This window comes from Ammodytes marinus, assembly GCF_949987685.1.
Source record: "Ammodytes marinus genome assembly, chromosome: 21".
Lineage (NCBI taxonomy): Eukaryota > Metazoa > Chordata > Actinopteri > Uranoscopiformes > Ammodytidae > Ammodytes > Ammodytes marinus.
Window position 1 is genome coordinate 12,771,947 of NC_137225.1, and position 21,661 is coordinate 12,793,607.

The window sequence follows — 21,661 nt, forward strand, 5'->3', positions numbered from 1 at the left end:
ATGATGGAGTATTGGAGGCAATGCGCGCTGTGGTTAATAAACTGCAAGGTGCTCCCAGCCAACCACCGGGTAACATGGGAGTCGGCACAGGTATTTGACTTGGCCCAAACCCTCCGGGATGGAGTCCTGCTCTGCCATCTGCTCAACAACCTGCGACCCCAGTCCATCAACCTCAAGGAGATCAACCTCCGGCCGCAAATGTCACAGGTAAGCAACGTTCGTGAGACGCCGTTTATGTGCATCCATCGCCCCGACACTATAACTACAACTTGGAGAGAGCGCATCCAGACTCAGTAGAAATTATGCAAATTTAAAGTGTCCTTGCTTCTAGACAAACATAACATAACTGCCAGAACATAACTGGCGCGCATTGTATGTGGAAATAGCACTATATCACATTCGGCATGATATAATCAAAGAATTAGCGCTTGATTTCAAGAAAATTTGAACTTTTTAGAATATTGTTCACACCGGCCGCCAACGCCCCCACCGTTTATTTTGATGGCGGAAACCGCCGCAAAAAAGAAGTCAACAAACTATAATAGTCGAAATTGTAGCAACTCCATCCCTTGCTTCTGTGTGGGATATATGCCGAAGAGAAAATGGGATATTTGCCACTGTGAGAAGTTCTTAATTGTTTCTTTCTGACTTGAGTTTATTTGACAGTTGGCAAGAAAAACACTCAATTGCCAAATAATTGAGTGGAATTTGGTGGCCATTTTTCTGGGACCAATTAAGTTCTGTATGCATTTCATAATGTGGGCGAGAACGTGAATAACCAGACTTTGGTTTACTTTGTAGTGTAAGTAACTTATAGTGATTGTTACTGACACACAATGTTGGTCCACACTGAACCGTTATGTGCACAGAACTCGTCGGTCTGCCCTCTATAGGTGATGTAGGGGGTACACAGGTATTAAAGGTCAAGTGGAGATAGGGCCATGTTGTGGGCTTTTCTTAATATATATAAGCGAGGAATTTGATTTATCTCATGGGAATAACAACATGTGTACATAAACAGCTATTTGATAACACTAGCTTTTCATTGAGAATCCAAGCAAATATACCTTTGTTTGGATTACCTGGCATTATTAGGAAATAAAGGCAATCCAAATGTCCTGATTAGTTGTTTTTGTTTGTTAGTTTGCTTCTTATTGCTCACATGTATCAATGTATAATAATAATAAAACTATAGTAAACTGTACCGCAAACAACTGTATCGTTATTCCAACTTTTGCTAAAGATAGATAGATAGATAGATAGATAGATAGATAGATAGATAGATAGATAGATAGATAGATAGATAGATAGATAAAGAGAGAAAGAGAGTGATGGTCATGTGGCGCCTGTTTGTCAGATACCATCTGCTTCAATAACAAAACAGCCAGAGCCATGACCAGATTAATATTTGCCTTCATAACAGTGAATCTGGGCGTCTGGCTCGGAATCAACACACAGGGAGGTAGACACTCGCCTACTGAGCCAGCAGACCTGCTGTAGACTCTCACACACACACACACACACACACTCACACACACACACACACACACACACACACACACACACACACACACACACACACACACACACACACACACACACACACACACACTACAGATTAATATACTGTAGTCTAATGCTCTGCTGCAAAACAGGTGAATAACACTGTGGGATTGGGCTATTGCCTGGAATAAGCATCCCTAACTCAATGTCTCAGTGAGATGGTCCATATATGATACACAGGTAATGCTCTTCAACAGTCATAATCTAATTGGGAATTTGCTGTTCAATTTGAGTGCACAGGTCAAGTGGACATTTTAAAAAAGTTTAGAGGATTTTAATGTAATCAACGGCAATAGAAATCTGACGTCTAGGGATCCGCTTACTCGTAGATTTCAGAGAAAACCAGATTGGGAATGTAAGGGGAGAAGCTGATTGGTCCATTTACTGTTAGAGGTTATGCCAGCACCAATACAATTACTGATCGAGAGATGCCCATAGGTCAGTGTTTGCTGTCAGTCATGACATAATGACATGCAATGGAGCTGCCACGCGCAGAGTGGTAGTAAACCGTACTTATGCTTGGCCTGGCTTGTCCCAGTCTGGGTTATTTATAGGCAGAGTTTGTTTTATGCATGGCTGGATGGCTTACTCACACAGAGGCAGTGATGAAGCTACATTCAGAGGCAAATTAGCATTAGTGTTACAGGCTTAGGCACAGTCCCATAGATCTCCAAGGCGCATGTGCAAGTTCACGTGCATATGAGTGAGCGTATATTGTACACAAGTACTACTCTAAGTTTTTTCAAATTAATTCCCCAGAAGTCATCTGCCAACATAACAATGTATATGATGAAGTATTTGTAATGGTGAAGTTTGAGGTTTCTAGATGTGGGTCGTTTCCTGGCCTGATCAACCAAGGTGGTTGCAACTGCTGATGAAAACCCCATAGTTCGTCTAGGTTTTTCTTTTTTTCTTTTTTTCTCTTGCGACAAAAACCCCAGAGATGTAAAGCACATCACTTCTTGTTCACCATAGGATTTTGAAATGGCAAAAAATTTAAAAAATCAGGCACGGCTCATGACAGCTATTATGAACACTCGCTTCAAGGACTGTTGTGAACTTGTGATTAGTGGTGGCAAAAGGTAAATTTATAGACTTTATGAATGACCTGGCTGCTTTAAGTTTTTGATGATTGTTCTGGACAGTAGATCAAGACTCTTGGGTTTCCCTCTTTCACACACATTCAAATGGCATGATGCTGGATACCAAGTCCTTGTGTGTTAGCTCATCATGGGTGTCAACAACACCACCACCCCCCCCCCCCCCCCCCCCCTCCCCCGGCAGGTTTCCACCCCTGTCTCCTCAAAGTTACATTTACATAACTGAGGGCGGAGTTGCTTCCCTTTGGACCTGCATTATTCATGAGGGCCGTGGCAGCTACTTTATCATTGGCCGGTAATAACACATGGGACGCTGCTGTGGCCTCACCCACGGGACCTATGAGATGCAAAGACAAAGGCAGTGTGTGGGGTGGGGTGGGGGGGGGCAGGGCTACAAAGAGCCTGTCTGGCCCCCGCAGAAGCATCTCAGAGGACATAAAGGGCCCTGAAGGTTTAAGTCGCTGTGTGCGGGACGGGTGTTAGCTGCTCAATTAAGGCACAAAGCAGGAGAGGCACTGGAGGGTTCACATGTGTGATGCTGGCATCAGGATGGGCTGCTCCTCAGTAATTGTGTTCTGCAGATTTGTATGGGTATAAAGTGAGTCAGTTCTGTTTAGAAACTGGAAATCGTGTTGGGGCAACAAAGAGCAGCAAACTACTTTTAGGCAGCAAAAAAGTTAAAGTTATTAGGACCAGTAGTTTAATAACTGATTGAAGGTGGTCTCAGGGATTCTGGAGAACGCTTGTTGTCAATATATTAATTTTAAATATTTTTTCATAAAAATCTGTGAATATCTCCTCACGCCAGTGACAGTAGGCTACATATCCGTACTGTTGTTTAACACTGGATTTTTTTTTCAGCACACACACAGTACGGACAGGTAGCAGATCGTGAGGAGATATTCACTGATGTTGAAGAATCGCTTACTGCCCCTTTCAATGAATCTGTGCTGTAGCCTCTTTCGTTGGGAAAGATGATGCATGGCTTTTGTGTATCTGCATGTGTGCATGAACTGTTGCTGTGAACAAGGCTCTCTACAAAGGGAGAGCTCAAAGTTCCAGTATAGAGGGTTCATGGTCAGCATAAAGCAACATCTTCACCCTCTTTGATCATTGTTTTACAGGGCTGAACCAATTACATTGTCTAGACGCAGCACAACCACAGCAACTGCAGCGGTTGGCTTTTTCCAACATGGAGAACACTGCATAATGGGTAGTTGTGCTTTGTCCCACTCTGTGAAAATCAGCAGTTTAGCGTTAAGAGGAACCATGGCTTGCTTTTCATGATGCAACCAACCGAACATGTGGTCAAACATACAGCATGTGCTCTTTCCATCCTTTTGTTTCTCAAAAAAACATTTGGCTCGATGTTCTGCTGAATTCCAGTTTTTGCCGACAAGACTGCAAATATATACCAATCACTGCTTTTTTAAGTTGGTGGCAGGACATGCACCTCTTTTTATGGGTTACTTTCTGGCAAAATGCTGCCAGCAATGGAGCATGCTAAAAACAATCTATCATAGAAAAGCAGCCATTCAGTACAAACTCAACTACATACAGAAATCTGAGGATATGCTAGGGTTCAAATGTAGCGGTTGATAGAAGTTTAAATGTTGAACTATGACCTTTTATCCCTAACCCATCAAACCTACTGTTTCCTTGTTTGACGCGACACACAGAGTTTTTAAAGCCGCGGCCTCAGTGTGAGAAAAAGTGCTGTGAAACCCACTAGTGACTTTGAAGCCTTTCTTACACAGACCAGCCGTGAGCCGCGACATGCACAGGAAATGAGGAAATGGAATAGAGGAAGGAAGTGAAACCAAACATGCCCTCGATTGGGCTCGCAACGAAAGCACCAAGACCATGTCATACACAATGTGGAGTAAAAAGACGCTTCTATCTTCACACAGCGATTAAAACAAATAAAGCCAGCCCACTTTGCTTTTAATATAGCCTCCTTCAAAGACTTTGGAGGCCCGTTTTGCACATTTGGAAAGCGAAAGTGAGAAAAAGTTGGAGCACGTGGAAGAGGCCGGGTCTAATTTTATTAGTGTTTTCACACAGCAACAAAGTGCATCAAACAAAACCAACAGGGAGACAAGTACAGTCTTGTTATGCTAGTACGTAGCATAGCTTAGAGCAGATATACAAACCTCTGCTCATGATACATTTATTATGCTTCAGAGAATTGTTTTGCAGCGTCTGTCTTCTCAATCGGCCCAAACAAACCCTAATTTGACTCCTGGAGACCATAGCAGGCGCGTTGCCGTACATGCAGTTCACTTACAGAATATTAATACACATTATACACGGCACATATGTATATTCTATCAAGTCGAGACCAGCAATTGAGTGAAGTCGGATATTATGGAGGAAAATCATGCTTTACAAAAAAATCCAGCACTCCACGCAAGGCAGGCTTCAAAGGCTCCTAGGCTCGCTCTCCACTCGTACTAAGCAAAGTTAGGAGGAGATAGCGTGGGAGAACGAGAAAGACAGAGAGGGAATGTCTTCATTTTCCTCTTTTGGCTCCGGCAGAATGAGACCCCGGGGCTCAGGAAACTTGAGGGGAAAAACCTGCGGCTACATGACAGATACTGTGTGAAAACATAAATAACAAGATGTCCCCAAATGTTAAAACATAAGGTGATACCTTTAAAGAACATGTCTCTTTTAGTGTGTACATTTTATGGGACAGATTTATAAGGTTCAGATCAGGTAATGTGATTATTACAGATGTATAATATAAAACGTATTGTGTGGCTGTCACAGCAACTGAAATGTAAGGCATCATGTCATAGAAGAGTGGGGTGTAACCTCGAAGAGAGGGATGATGCTATAAAGTCTTGTGTGTGTGACTCATCCTACACATAGACCCTCCGTCTCTGTTACTCTTATCATAGTCCACGCTCTTAGAAGCACTTCACAACCCCAAGGGTTTGACAGTAGTAGTATTTGCAGCCATTGGTTCTTGTAATTGTTAACACATGTGCTTTTCTTCTAGGACACGTCAACATGTTGGCTGCATAAAAAGGCTTGTTAGAGAAACGGTTTTGAAAGACATGAAGTTCAGATTGTTTCAAGTAAATGGACAGATCCTTTGGTCCGTCCTACAGCTCCACAGAAAGCAGTCTGGTGGAGGTCGTTGTCTTAACTCTGGGGGACTTCTCGATGAAGCTATTTTGGGAGATCATTTATTAAACAGTGAAATTGTTGATGCTTAAATTCGCTACTGTTTTTTTGCTGCCCTTCTTGTCAGTCGTCTCTGTGCAGAAAACAAGATCCCTTCTGGATGGTTTCTATGGGAACAATAAGGCGTAATGAGAAATATGGGTCAGATTTCAGTGACCGTACTTCACATTCTTATCTATATTGAAGGCCTATGCATACTCATATCTTGAAGCTACTAAGATAGAATACTAATAGTACACCTACTACGAATAGCATGCGGTTAGTGTGCGCTGTGTGAGCATTCAGACACAGCTTGTGAGTGTGAGTCCCTTGATGACAACTACCCTTTGGCTGTCCTCGTCCATTCATTGTGAAGAAAAAGGATTGCACCTGTCGGCGTGTAAACACAACAAAACCCATTTACAATTCCAGTGCATCCGCCGTGTCATCGCGATGACAGGCACATTCACGTGCTGCTTTATGTACAGTGGCATGGACGCAGATACAGTACTGTATGTGCAAAGACGAGATTATGATGCACCTCACTCACGTGAAGCGAACTGACCTTTTCATTTCGTCACCAAGGTAACAAGTCGGCAACACAGCCAACCGGTAAAGGCCATGCTGGTGCGCACATGAAAGTATAGATAATGTATATGCTGATTTTATTAGGAGATATTCAGTGGTGGAGAATTTACCTCCAATCAATTTTTATTATGTTACTTACTCTGTTCTGCCTTGGATGGTTCGGTTAATCACTGTTGAGTGCTCTGAGAGCTCTGAGAAAGCCAATACCGTCTATTGTCTTTACTGGCAAACAATCACCCGTCAGGAGTGACATTTTAAGTGTTGTCTGAGCATGTAGTCAAATTCTGAAAATGTAAATAGTAACATTTAGAAATAATTATACTATTTTTTTTTAAAGTCTTGATAGACAGTTCAAGAGGTGGTCTGGAAGAGACTGAGCATTTTGGGAAATTGACGGTTTAGATCCAGATGATACCCAACCCTGCATACATGATCATAGCCAGCAGCAGATTGTCTGCAACCTTTTACTGTTCAGGGTCACTGCAGTGGAAAACCCAGAGCGGATGCAAGGTAGGGAGTCCTACATCAAGGTAGAAGGCTGATTTAAGACATCCCAGTCCCCCATATACTGCCTGCCTGTGTATACCTTTTGTGAGGAGAACATAGTACAGTATATGTATGAATTGTGTGTGTGTAAGAGTTTTGACCCAGTCTGGGGTTGGGTAATGCCTGCTGCATAGTACTGAACCTTTTGTCTTTTTCAGCAGGGACAGTTCTTTATAAGGCGGGTGGAGGTGATGGATGACTGTTGTCCATTGGAAATGGGAATGTCCTTATTTGTGTAATGGAGATGGAGAGAGAAAGAGGAGGAATAGTTACTGTGTGTACATGTGTGACACACGTGACAGTGCATAAGGAAAACAGATGGAGATGTATATCTACCAATATACCAATGCAGCATATACATTTTTATGATGCACATGTTTCCTTTCAGGCAGTAACTCGCCAGGAATACAAACCAGTGGAAACATTGCATACTCTTTGCACATAAATGGACAAACCGGCAACGTATGAGCTCGACCGTTTGACCTTAAGCAGCTTAAATCCATAAAACATGATCAGTGACACTGTATCAGTCTTCACACAAACACACGGGTCAGGCAGCAGTTGACCAGGCGCTCACAGGTAGCGTGGCAGAGCATTATTCACACTTTTTTTTTCAATCTCTCAAGAGGTAGAAAAGCAGGGTGGGGGGAGGAAGGGGAGGATGCTGTTTGCTCACTAGTCACGCTTCAGTGTATGTATTTTATTCGGTGCGTCACACAGTTTATGTGACATTTTGCCCTCCAATCTCCAGCACCTTTGCTCTTTATAAAGCGTCTTCTGAGCCAGTCGCATGCAGGTGAGCGCAAACTACTTGACCTGGCTCGCCATCCATGAGGGTTCATACCTGGCACAGTAACACTTACTCAATTCCTACATCTATTTGGGGGGGATGGAGCAAGCTTTGTGTGTGTGTGTGTGTGTGTGTGTGTGTGTGTGGGGGGGGGAGGGTCATGGGGGTTAAAACCAGGATTTAATGGAAACTAGCCTCTGGGACACTTATTGGTGTTGTGGGGGGAGGTACAGAGATGGAAGGGTTGGGGGTTGGTGCTTGGAGTCTGGTTTTCCCTTATTGCCTTATTGTCATTCCATGAAAGACATAGAAAAAGCATGGGGTGAACTATATGCCTTTGTCTATCGTCTTCAGGGTGGAAATGCAGATCTTGTGCTGTGGACAGGGAAGCTTGTATTTAAAAAAAATAAACTTTTTGTATATTGACTAGGTGTCGTGTAGCAGAAATGTCAGTATGTCAGTTTTCTGTCACCTTCAATTATTTCTGTGATATTAAATTTTAAATCTTTCAAGAGCTGATCCCGCAGTTTAGGCACTTTTAACCTTTATTTGAGGCAATGTTGTCAGACGGCTTTGAGAACATAAATAACAGTGCAGAAGTACAGTAACTATCAAAGAACATCTGCATCGTATGTTTGGTTATATTTTAACACAGTATCATTGCAGAGGAAGAGCAGAAGGTGATAGAAAATTATGTTAAGCATCAATAGTCCATATATAGTCAACAAAAAAATAATAGTCCAATAGCGGTAATAGTCCAATATTCACTCAGCTTGAATTACTCTGTTTTGTTTCCACAGACACATTTTCCCATTGCCCACATAGTCATGTAATCCATTGTTTATATAGACGTTTATGTTGGTGCAGCTTTAACGTCTAGCCTCTGAAAAGCCCCATGCTCCCATTTTCCTTCTCACTTTAGGATAGTGCTTGTTGCACCCAATTACTTAACACTCTGAATGGAGGGGATTAGCAGGAGCACCACGTATACGCGCTATCTCCTGCAAAACACACACAGATGACTCTCAGGCCAAATCCTCCCCTCACCTGAAAAAACAGAGCAGTCCTTTTACCGGAAATGTGATAATAACGCATAGAGGGGATAAAGAGGCGTGTCAGCAACCAGCAGGGGATCTTCAGAGTCACCAAAAAATTACTGGAAAGAGTGTGCGTCAGTGTTTTTCTAGTCATGTGCTGCCACCGTTTAGCACTCCTTAAACCAGAGAGAAGGAACTGTGAAATATGTCACTGTAGTGTATCGCTGGAACAATGCTGGCTCACCCCTGCGTTACTGCTGACAATGCTCCACCAGGATAAGTGAGCTTGACGGGTGTCTGGCCGGGGCGGTCTGCTTTGATGACCCCCAAACCTCTGGGACTGGGAGAGAGCAGCAGGTTTTGGTCAGCGCCAGCAGACCTTGGCCTTCGCCTACGTTTCCAACCTCCCCATTTCCTGGATACACAGCTGACAAAAGCTCAGACATGACATGGACTTGACCTGATGGCTCAGATCATGACATGTCACCCACTGGTTATGACTCAGAGGTGTTTTGACAAAAGAGTTCCACGGATCATCAGGCTCTATGCTCAACATTCCATTCACCCTGCCTGGACACAATATCTCAGCCACGTAATCCCGCAGAGGTTTTGAAATGGGCAGACATTCAGTCCTGTTGCTTAAAGCCTCTGGAAACCCGGTCTGAAATAGTAAAATTCAGTATTTGATATCAAAGTTGGGTGTCTTGATAAGCTTTTACCAAAAAAAGTGATTTCAAATAAAATGTAGATGAATATTATAAAATAAAATAAACTGCTTTTTAACTGTCTAGAGTAGACCGTTTGACTGGATTGTGTGGGATTGGCCATATGAAACGGTCACCATGGCAACAGTCGTTGCTTTTATTGAATATTTGTGGAGAGAACTGCTGTGATTGGTTCAAAATACTTCCTGTCTCATAAGAACCAGAGCATAGCCCGCCTCATCTAAACAAAATTTCTGTGAAGTTTATCAAAACATAAATGACAATATCGTTCATTTGGTATTGATAAATATGCCTAACTCGTTTCAGATGCTGACTATCATCAGCAACCAACTCCCCAAATAACAGAGCTTGAAGGATTTTGTGGATTTGGGTTAACAGGGGCTTGAATAGTTTCCCTCTTTACTTTACACACTGATATCATGAGACAATGAAACGGCTGAGATAGCTTTTAACTACAAAATGATCTTCTTTTCACAGGGCTTCTTTTGATGAGCCACTGCTCTGAGACTCATCCATGTGATTGCCATTAATTGATGCTCAACAAGGTTTGAGCAGTGAGATAGATGGCCAATATCTCTGGCCGTCTTCCATTGTGTAGATCTATTTGAGAGAACAAGAGCAGGATTTCATTAAGCTCCCCAATACTCACAGGGGCCATAAAAAGGCTACAGGCTTGTTGCTATGGAGCTCTTACTCGTACCGAGGAATACATAAGCAGAAACTGGATACTTATTGTGAATACAGAGCACGACCTGGCTCATATCGGAGGCACAGCAGCGAGATGGCTTGTCTTACAGGAATATTTTTCCCCCACTTATATTCCAGATGGTTGATTTGCAGATAGATGAAACACATACACTGGTGGGATTTTAAGTCCTCCACACACACTGGTCTTGTGTAATATTTTCATCCATAATGAGGCAGCGTGACGTGTGTGTTTTGGAGCTGCCTGTTGAGATGTCGCAGCATAATATGGCCTTCATTTCTGATTCTACACACCAAAGTTATGTACAGGTTGCATTGAAATGCAGGAATAGGTAAACTAACATTTGGTAATTACTGTATATTTGCATTGTATTTTGGAAAATGTCACTTGGCACGTTAAACAAATATAGAGCCCAAAACTGAAACTGATGCATCTTATTCAGACATATAGGCCTATGTTAATACCTCTATCAGAAGCTAATATTGGCTATTCTAGAGATTGATTTTGACTAAAGTTGTAAGAGTTGTCTTACTAGCTTTCCCCAGGCGTTACTACTGCATGGCATAGTCCTCCCAATTAATTTGAAAAATATCGTGTTTATTGTCTCATTAGGCTAAACGTTGGGTTCAGTCTGAGGTTGCTCACTCACTTTCTTGACAACAGTTGATACCACTCTGCTCTTTGTATGCTAAACATAATACTACAGCCACTTAGCTTACACACACACACACACACACACACACACACACACACACACACACACACACACACACACACACACACACACACACACACACACACACACACACACACACACACACACACACACACACACACACTAGGTCATTCACTTCCTGTGCCTCACTAATGCAGAAGAAAGGCTGCCAGTGGAACAGTTGCTTGTTGCCTCATGCTGCTGCTCCACTCATGTTAATACAATTCCTCCACGACTGTCTCCAGCTCGGTGTAGCAGACACACTGTCTCTCATATGTGCTCTGTGAATCTGCTTCCCCTCAGATAATATACCAAGGTCCTTGGGGACTCTCTGGAGACTCCGGGCTGACAAGATGTGCTCGTCAGATAGTGAAGAAAGTGATGTGAACAAGTGTAAACATTCAATATTATTCACTCGCTCGCTTGCTGCTTTTCTCTTATCTGGAGCTCACTGGCCGAGGGCTTGTTTTTTCCTCTGTTCCTGCTGAAGCCATCTGTAAAGCCTAATTCAATCGAAGTGGAGAGGCATTTCATATTTGATGCTGACATGTGCCACAAGGCTTTGTACCACGAGGAGCAAAAGGTGTGTTATGAATAGCGGCCTAAGTGCATACTGATATGCTCCTTCTCCCTCTCTCCCTTGTTTTTCTTCGAAATGACGCCGACTGAATTGTTTCCTCAAAGGTTGTCAAACACGATTACAGTCACACTCTGCATATTAGCGGCATAGGCACAGGGCTGGGCCCCTTTTTAAGAAAAAAGGAACGAGCCTAATGAAATACACTTCCTGTAAAACTCTTACCCAAGATGCAAAAGAAGAAGGAGATGTTGAAGAAACATCGTTATATTGAAACATAACTGTGGATCATTTGAAATAAGGTCAGATATAAACAGTGCAGTAGTTGCAGCAGCTATATCAAAGTCATTTTGAGGTGTAGAGAGTGTACACAGTGACTATGCCACTGTCTTGAGTTATTTAGTATATGCCACAATACAGTGTTTACACTTGTCTCTGTTCATTTCAGCTGCTGGTCCCTTGTGCTGGTGCAGCCGTAACGCCTCACTGCTCATTTGCACAAGCCACTGCAACCACACAGTCGGTGTCTCGCTGTGCCTCTGTGTCGGCCGTGATATGCTGTTGTCTTCGGGCTCCTGGGTGTCAGTATTGACACTGATGTCACACACTGTGGCATGCAGTGCCGTTATGCGAGCATCACTATGCACATCGCTACATAACCCATGTATCATGAACAGTAGCCGCTACACATATTTGCGTGTCAAGGTTAAAACTAGAACTGACAACAAATCAGGTAGCGCTGTAAAAGGCACACTGACTGCACTGATGAGGTCATGTGTTAAACCTGATCCCAGCCCTGCGGTGGACAGTAGTGACGTGTGCAAAATGGAACGTCTCTGTCATCGGCATCCTCTTCTGTCCCATCCTGTATCAACTACAGGAAATGACTGATGGGCGCAAGTCCCAGATACTGCACGTTGGCTAACTACAGCATGTTGACACCATACCCCCTTTCACTTACTGCCTTTCACTGACTCTGCTCTTCATAGTTCATAGAGTTACCCCACCTCAGAAAACCTTTCTTTTTGGTGTGTTCTTGGGCAGCGTTGAGCGCTAACTGCAGCATAATTTTGATAAATGGTTTCTGGATGAAGCCCCATTAACATCGTTAGCAGAGATTAAGGTTGCACACGAGGCAGAAAACGCTCGCATCCTCAGTAAATGACCTTGTTTATTATAGGAGTTTCTTATTGATTGTTTGATTGAATTTGCCCGGGTCAAGGTGCACCCCTCAGCCATAATTACACAGTGTATACAAATTAGCCGAGGAAGAGTTTCCCGACCTTTTGTTTCTCTCTTGCCTTAGAGCACTTGCGTTGCGCTACTTCATTGTTTGCAACAACCTTGTTATCCTCTAGGGAAATTAGTCACAGGCTCACGGTGAACCATCATAACACTTGGATGTATTCAGACAACACTGAATCCCATCCAATTATAATGGAAGCTTTTACATTGGCTGGGGTTCATTTGAAAGCTTTGTTCTTTCCTTTGGAGAAAATACTGATCCAATCAGTTGGTTTGGAATTTAAATAAAAAATCTATGAACATAAAAAAAAACTTGGCTTAAGCTATCACTCATATGCATATACTGTATATGTTTTCCAATTTCAATAATTACTGCATTGCACATCGCGCTACACAAATGCCAAAAACATCTTCAAGCCTTGCATTGCAGATAGCTCAGTGAGGTTGTAAACGGTGAGCTATAGGAAATGTATAGACACTAACAAGGATTAAGTTGTAAACTACAAGGAGACAAACAACTATCAGGAGATGTTTTATAAGGAGAGCGCTGTTGAATGATCTCTCTCTAATTACGCACCATTCCCTTTCAACATGAAATAGATCCTATTAATGAAACAAGATGCTGGCATGGTGCATATGAACACAGAGTAATCCATCTTTTAGTGCTATGGTCCTTCAGTGTTTCTCTCCAGGTCCTCAGCTGCATGCCCTGGTTACACATACCGCAGAGAAAAGCCAGCGGGCAGAACGGCAAATCAGCAATATCTGAACCCATTCGGTGTATTCAAATATAGCCAGTGGCTGTTTTGAAAGCCAAAAATGAAAGATAAAGATGCATTACGTCACTAATACATTTCTTGGGCGACTCACTGACAGATGAATCCTCTTTCTTTCTCTTGTCTTTTTCTACAACGCAGTTCCTGTGCCTGAAGAACATTCGGACGTTCCTGGCAGCCTGCAGCGACGTTTACGGCATGAAGAAGAGCGAGCTGTTCGAGGCCTTCGACCTTTTCGACGTCAGGGACTTTGGAAAGGTAAGGCAAGGCGATGTGATACAGTACAAGAGATTGAGGCCTGGTTCATGGTAGCGCCAGCCCGCACCAACCCCTAACTGTGTTTTCCAGCTGTCCCCAGTACATGCAGCCAATTAGTCAAATGTGCTTTTTTTTACGCCCTCCCATTTTTTAAATGGAAGTTATGAATATTCTCTATCTTGTTCTGGGATTGTAAATCAAATTGAAGGATTCTTGGGATGTGCGACCAGTGTCTGTGCTCTTTTTTTCTCCCAAAGATTTAAACCTGTCGTGATATATTTGCCAAATCTTGAATAGTATTTGTTTAGGTCATGTAAGTAACAGCAGTCTTATGGGTCATCTTACCAGTATCAGTTCTTGATAGGCATCGCAGGTGCTAACAAACACAGTCATAGTCATATATCCCAGCTTTCCTCACACGCGCCTAAACTCCGAGCCAAAGCCGGAGTCAGCAACATGAGCCAGCAATCACTTCCTCTCATTAGAGGGAAAATGTTTCAGTGTGCGAGCTTTACGAGGGGTTAAAAGTGTGGCCTCGGGTCCATTACTTTGATAGGACTCTCGGTCTCTTTCTTGTGGTGCCGTGAAACTGTCTGCGGCTCTTTGACAGCCCTGCTGCTGCCCCCGTCAAGGCCCCGGGTGGTTTGATTAGAAATCTCAGCTCTGAGTGGAGAGAGGTTTTTCAGCAAGACCCCCGGTGCACATCATGACGGGCGTTTACAAGACCATGGGGTCATGGGTTCTACAGTAGCTCAACGTGTCTATGTGTCAGTGGGAGAGACACAGGAAGACACATAGACGTATTGACACAATCAAATCTGTGAAGATGTGGCATTAAGGGCCCCATCCGGAGCTTAAAACCCATCCAGTGGCACCTATAATTATCATAGCATCAGTGATTTATATTACAATCAGCTGAGATAAAAAAAAACACATTTAATTGGCTGTGCAATGATGCAAATGAATAGTCTTCTTTCCGTTATATCAGAAGTGAAACACCGATATCAAATAAAAAGGAACAGAAGGCCGGCCTACACATATTTTGGTTTTCAAGTCATTAGATTTGTTTATAAATAGCTATTATGAGAAAACAAAACCACATCCTACATTATGAATAAAAAAAACGAGCTAGCACTTTAGGACTCACAGGTCATTTATGATGGAAAAATACATTTGTTTTCTGAACTTCCCTTTTCATGGGAAACACAAACGTCATGAAGTAACGCTCTACCAGATGAACTTCTGGTCATTTGACTGAACTTTTCAACGTATCTTCTCATCAATAAGATCAATACTGCCAAAACTCTTATGTGTCCCCAGTCTTGTTCATTTTGGTGTTTGTGTTCTAGTTACTGAAAATATAAGATGACTAATCCGCTGAAAATGATTAACTTAATGAGGGCTTCGACTTACAAAAGATATAAGATCAATGTTGTCGTTCAGGTGAACTGAGAACTGAACTGAATGAAATGAGAAAGGCTTTAGACATGGACAACTTATACGTTCTCAGCCCTACTCGAATATTCATTCCTGATGGCGTGCTGAGAAGAATTAAGTAGCTGTGGAAATTAAGCCATCTATTCGTTAAGTCATTTATAATTAAAATACATTCATACGGCTGGCAAGTTTTTTTCTTCACAGTCATACGGAAATATTTTCGGAGAAGATCTATCGAAGAACCAACAGTGGCTCAGTGAATTAAGATATGCAAATACTAATCTTTTGTCCCCAATCCTGAAATCTTCCTGTTATGGGGCTTTGTAGATGAGTTTATCCTCTTGGTTTTGCATTTTTTATTCAGATTTCCGCCCCTTAATGTATTTTAAAGAAAATACTGCTATTTAAAAACCTGGCCCGCCCCAATGTCAATACATAGTCCACTTGATAGCTGTGTGAAGGTGAATCACTCTTTCCGATTTCGGTTTCTCCCCGACCAGTTTCAGATGAGATGATAAACTCTTTCCAAGCACAGACTCTTTTTCATCTTTTACGAGGTCCAATTTCACCCCTTACATCCTTTTGGCAATTTCAGTTTGCTCAAGCACAACACTTTGAAAGACTCTCTTGAGCGAATGCCACATTGCCCGGAGTGAATCTAACATCTCTGAAAATTAGACAGCAAGCCGGCCTCAGTAATCCTCGGTTGGCTGGCCCTGCAAAGGCTAATGGAGTGTGTGTGGAGAGGGGGGGGGGGGGGGCTGGGGCAAAGCTGCCACTCACCTGCACTTCTAGCTTTTCCTCTTCTTCTTTTTTTTTCTCCGTTTTAAAAATAGCTGCCGGACTGCTACTGAATAAAACATGGACCGTGTCTGTGTATTTTAAAAGTTTGTACATTTGACTTGATAGAGTCTGTTTGAGGACACGTGCTCTCTCTCTCTCTCTCTCTCTCTGGGCTCCAACAGTTGTGCTGTGTAATCTTAAGGCGTGTTTTTCCTGCCTGCTGTTATACCGGACATGTCTTGAACTGAACTCACATGAGACAACCCTTACCATGCAGCCTCAAAAGGATCTTCCCTTCTCGACTCCTCTACCTTGAAAGCTGGGAAGGACTCCAGCAGTGAAGGAAGAGTCCAACCAAAGAGATTCTGGTCTTTAGTAAAAACATGACCTGACTCTAAAGGCGATCATTGAATTTGTGTTTATGCCCTAATCCATCAGACAAACAGCTTTTTGACTTGTTGTTTACTCAAACCGTGGCAGCACAACACCGCACGTACTAGGAAAACTGTCTGCAGCCCCTTTCCCCTCAGTGCAGGAACATCTGGTTTACACATCTGTCGTGTAGACACATGGAGGGTTGTGGGGTCTGAAAGGGAGAATAGAAAATTGCCTGCACACCGTATTGATAAACAGCTGGCAAAAAGAGAGAGAGAGAGAGAGAGAGAGAGAGAGAGAGAGAGAGAGAGAGAGAGAGAGAGAGAGAGGAAGGGCAAGAGAAGATATTGAGAGCTACAATATCCTCTTGCTGTGTCCAGTCCACTTTTGATCTCTATGGAAACTTCTGGTGGCGTGTTTGAGAGACGAAACATAAAACTATGGATTTCATAAAAACAGCATTAGTAGGTGTGCCATACCCTATGTAATGTCTATGATCAGTGATTAGAGGATATGGCTCTGCTGACATAACACTAGCACCCGCTGACCTGTTATATTGGATTCTGAGACTATTGAAAATAAATGCTGCCATCATCATCCACGAGAGTGAATGACTAATTGTCTCACTTCTATTTTTCTTGTTAATTCCAGGCTTCTCGTATCAGCTCGTTTCAAAATAGAATCAAATTGCTGACAGGCACTTTGCACACTCACAGTCACACGATGGACAGCGTCATGGACTGACCTGCTAAATGATGCATCATGTGTTAATTGCTGCCAGTTAAAGTGAGTGGAATCCCATGCATCAAGCAACAGTTTTTCATCCCGAACAAGGTGAAACAGTATGTTACATGTCAATGTGCGATGCAACTAATCCAATGAATATAGACAACATGATGGTGTTTAAAAGCTAATGCTAGCAGCCCGCTAGCTTAATTTAGCATAAAGCCTGAATAAGTGTGAAACAGATCCAGACGAGACTCCAAGTAGTCATTATGCTACGATAAGTTAACTACCGGCTTTAGCTTTTTATTTTCCTATTTTTTTTAAATAATTTTCTATTTTATATCTAATACTGAATTTTATATGAAAATTGGGATCAAAAACTTCTTAAAATCCCAAAGACAGGCCCAGGACAGGAAAGGAAACAAAAGCACATCTGGATGATTGATAAACACTGTGGGCTTGGTGTGGGTTGATTCCTACATGGTAAACTAACCTCAGCTCATCTGCTGTGTTCCATTCTGCAAACTATGCATATTGTCAGCACTGCAACTTCCTTTTAAATGGGCTAGAAAATGGCACACCTGCATGTTTTTAGCTGTTTAAATGTGTAAATAATCTGGCTTTGAGAGATTGATGCAGCATGCTCTTGCTGTTGCAGCTGCATTCAGTTCATCCATCTGCAATAAACCCCCCCCCCCCCCCCCGCACATTTACTGTAGTTGTGTTGCGGTTTCACTAATCAAACACAGAAAGGTTTAAGTGTTCCACTCATCACTTGAGTCTACACTTTTGATGGTGGCTTTTTACAGTAAACCCTATACTGTACCTCTACACTATAAGTCACACTGGAACATTTCACTGCAAGGGGTCCTATTCCCCATTTAAAAAACAAACAATGTTGACATTTTTGCAAGACTTTTGCTGTAGTTAACAATTAGCATTGTTGACGACACAATAAAGTATGAATGATAGTTCACCATCAAACTCTTATGAGCAAGACATTGTAAAATCCTTCGGCGTTCTAATGGACCTCTGCATACAGTTTATATAACCTTCTACAAATTGCATTTTTAGTTGGATGAAGATGCTGACTATGTATTAATATATTTTGGATGGGGATGGAAAACAACAGACAAAGGAAGGGGGGGGGCAGGGAGAAAGTAGAGCCGGAAAGTAAAGGCGGCAGACAGGCAGAGAGGGTTATTGATTGGTGTCTTCGTCCTCAGTTGACTGTGATAAATTTAACTGTGGAAACCCACTAAAGGCTGATGCATCTACCGACCAGCCCCCACCTCATCATCATCACTCCCTCTCTGTCTGTTTCCTTTGTCCTTCAGCCGTGCCCTCTCCAGCAGCAGATCTGTGTGGTCAGATATCGTATGTCTGCTACGTGCTAATGGATACAAGGGGTGTATCTTTCATACCGGCTTGCTTACGCGCAGAGACGGTTGTTTGCTTTTCGAGGCAGGTTTTAAGGGCTGCCATTAGGAGTAGATCAGTGTCTTGGATGGTTGATTTAGGTATTTTATTAAAACTAACACATTAGAACCCCTTGTCAGAATACGATGAAGGTTCATCCCAGACCAGTCCTGTTGTCAAGTGGATTACCAGAGGAGTCTTTTAAGTGTGGTGTAGGAGGTTTTAGCTTTATAGCTTCGTAGGTGTGAGTCGGTTAAATGTGCAATTAAACCTTAAGGAGAAATACACCTTCCTAGAACGTATCAGTCTGGCTAGCAGGGCAGAGCGTGGGCTAAATGATTTTCAATAGCTTTTCTATCCCAGGAGAACACAAGGAAAGATACAAATACCCAGGAAAAACTTCAATTATGGTAGTTTTGGGCACACAAGTCTGAGCCCCAAAAACATCTGTTGCTGATCATAGCAATAGGTTTGTTTGCCTGGCTGAACAGATGCAAAAACAATTGGCTTGATTTTAATGATAGATGGCTGTACAGCAGAGCAGACCTTTTTCTGGCAGACTTTTTGACTTGTCAAACGCAGGTGTAAGAATTAACATTAATGATCGCAGCATTCCAATTGTGTAGTGCATGCTGGCTCACTGGCATGCCGACATTAAACTGAGCCATCGTTGTTTTATCGTTACGTTTCTGCCGTGGCAAAGGTCTATGTGGTTGACAGACTGAATGATATTTGGTAGATGAAGCAAATCTCTCTGATGAATAATATAGTAGGGGAGAACGGGGTAAGTAGGCACACTTTTTACTCTAGTGAGAATTGCTCATCACCAAAACATCTTTCAATAGTCATTTCTACATTAAATTGAAGCTTAAGGTGTTGGCTTGAAATGTGTACCCCTCACTTTTTATATCTTATTGTAATAAAGAAGAAATTAATCATGAAAGACACCCTTACACATTGTGACAACCAACCCCATCAAGGGGTCGGTTGTCACACACTATGGGGTTGTTTGTCACAATGTTATCTTAATGGGAATAATCATAAAAAGAAGGAAAGAAAGTAGAACTAAATTTGAACATTTAATTGCATTGTCAAGTTGACAAATAGGCCTACATAACTTACTGTAGCCTTGGCAACTGGTCTAGTTTGGGATCCACTGGGTTGTTTTGATTTTGTTGCTCTTTTTTCTTTTGCATGCTAGCTGCCTTTTCCTGCTCTATTCTTTCCTTCTCTGGGGTGTCAGTGAGGATACAGCTTGACAATTTCTTTCATTATTGGGTTCCTTTTCTGGCTGTAGCCTTTGGATAACATGTGACAACCAACCCCCAAAAAATGTGACGACCAACCCCAACTTGAATTTCTTGCTAGCATCAAGGCCAACAACCATCTGACAACTAATTAGCTTGCCAACCACAATCTAAACAATAGTTTACCCTTCACACTTTTTATGGGTAACAACTGTTTTGTTATGAACCCATTGTGTAAAAGCCTAGAAGAAAAATACTGAGGAGCTAAATATTTTCAATTTGACGTGAAAAACACAAACAGTCCTCTCACCTCAAATTCAGCAGTCTAACTCCAAGGAAGACTATGTAGGTGATCTCTGATCCCAATTCTGGATATTTACATACCAAAATTTCACAGACAGCGCCTTCTGGTTCCGAGATATAACGATTGTGACAACCAACCCGTGTGACAAATTACCCCGTTCTCCCCTACAGTACTATTGTGTAGAGTCCAGAATGTGGCACAAAGACTCCTATGTTTCCACATTTTCAGAGTCTGTTATCCACCCTGACATGCATTGTTTTGGACTGTCAGTGGAAATTGAGGTTGAAAACAGGAGTCAAAACTCTGACTCAAATCTGCATACTTCTTTACTGTTTTTCGACACACACTCTATCATCACTATCATCGTTGTTCAATCGGCAATGTAGGGTAAACTCCATGGCCTGGTTACGGTAGAAATGTTTGCTCTAAAATTCACACTGTGCCTTTACCTCATGTTCCAGGGTTCGTGCAGCTTGTGAAAAGCTTCCATGCTTCACCTACTTTCACTTACAATGCGTTTGGAGGCAGGATTTTCTCAAAAACAATTGAATGGAACCTGCTCTAAAGCTGCTGTACTGGAAGCTCTGTGGATAATTCATGGACTCCCAGTGACTGACTCCATAACATTGACAGCAGCATCCAGTGGAATCGCACTTTTCATGTGAACTGGCTTTCCTCGAGCGTGAACACACACACACACACGCACGCACGCACACACACACACACACACACACACACACACACACACACACACACACACACACACACACACACACACACACACACACACACACACACACACACACACACACACACACACACACACACACACACACACACACACACACACACACACACACACACACACACAATATTGCTCGGCCAGAGAGCTATGTGCCCCCTGCATACCGCCAACAGAGCTGTGTTGTTTCTTTGGTTGATGTAGAGAATTTTTTTTCGATGATTGTGGACCTCTGTCTGATCGCTGTGCGAGCACACTTGATGCCCTAGCTGTGGCAAACAGCCCTGAGGCCGCCACAGTTGTAGTAGGGTTCTTCATCTGGAAACCAAACGCCTTTCTGCTTTGTGTACACACACACTAACATGCACTCCTTCAAAGGGGTTTGGTGATGAATGTAAAAGTGAATTCCTCTCCAACACCAACATATTGACTTTATATTCAGTCATCAAAAAGTCACCGATTTGGGGGGCTTTTGTGGTGTAGGTGTTAGAGCCCATAAAGGCTCAGTCCTCAGAAGCAGCAGACCACAGTTTCAAATCCAGCCCGTGGTCGTTCTCTGCATGTCATCCCCTCTCTGCTCCATTTCAACTCTGTCCCCCCAAACTGTCTAATAAAGCATAAAAATGCAATTAAAAAAAGTTAATGATTTATTATATACAATATATTTATTTATATTCAAAAGTGGTATATTACTTATAGATAACAATTGCATGGATGTAAGGTGAGTCACATCTGACCATTGATTCCAGATTGACGACTTCTACTATAAGACAGCTTCCTGGTAGCATGCAGGCTTAATGTTTGCTGCAGCTTCGTAAGTTTGTTGACAGG

At 42.5% G+C, this 21,661-nt stretch overlaps 1 protein-coding gene across 1 annotated transcript in view; it reads left to right on the plus strand.

Annotated features, from left to right (window-relative positions):
- Positions 1-21,661, plus strand: part of vav3 (vav guanine nucleotide exchange factor 3) — a gene marked incomplete at its 5' end in the record, with an annotated part of 85,033 nt that continues 63,372 nt past the window's right edge. Inside the window, 2 exons of the mRNA XM_080050611.1 lie at positions 1-207; positions 13,681-13,797. Coding sequence (XP_079906737.1) covers positions 1-207; positions 13,681-13,797 — 324 coding nt within the window. The remainder of the gene's footprint in view (positions 208-13,680; positions 13,798-21,661) is intronic.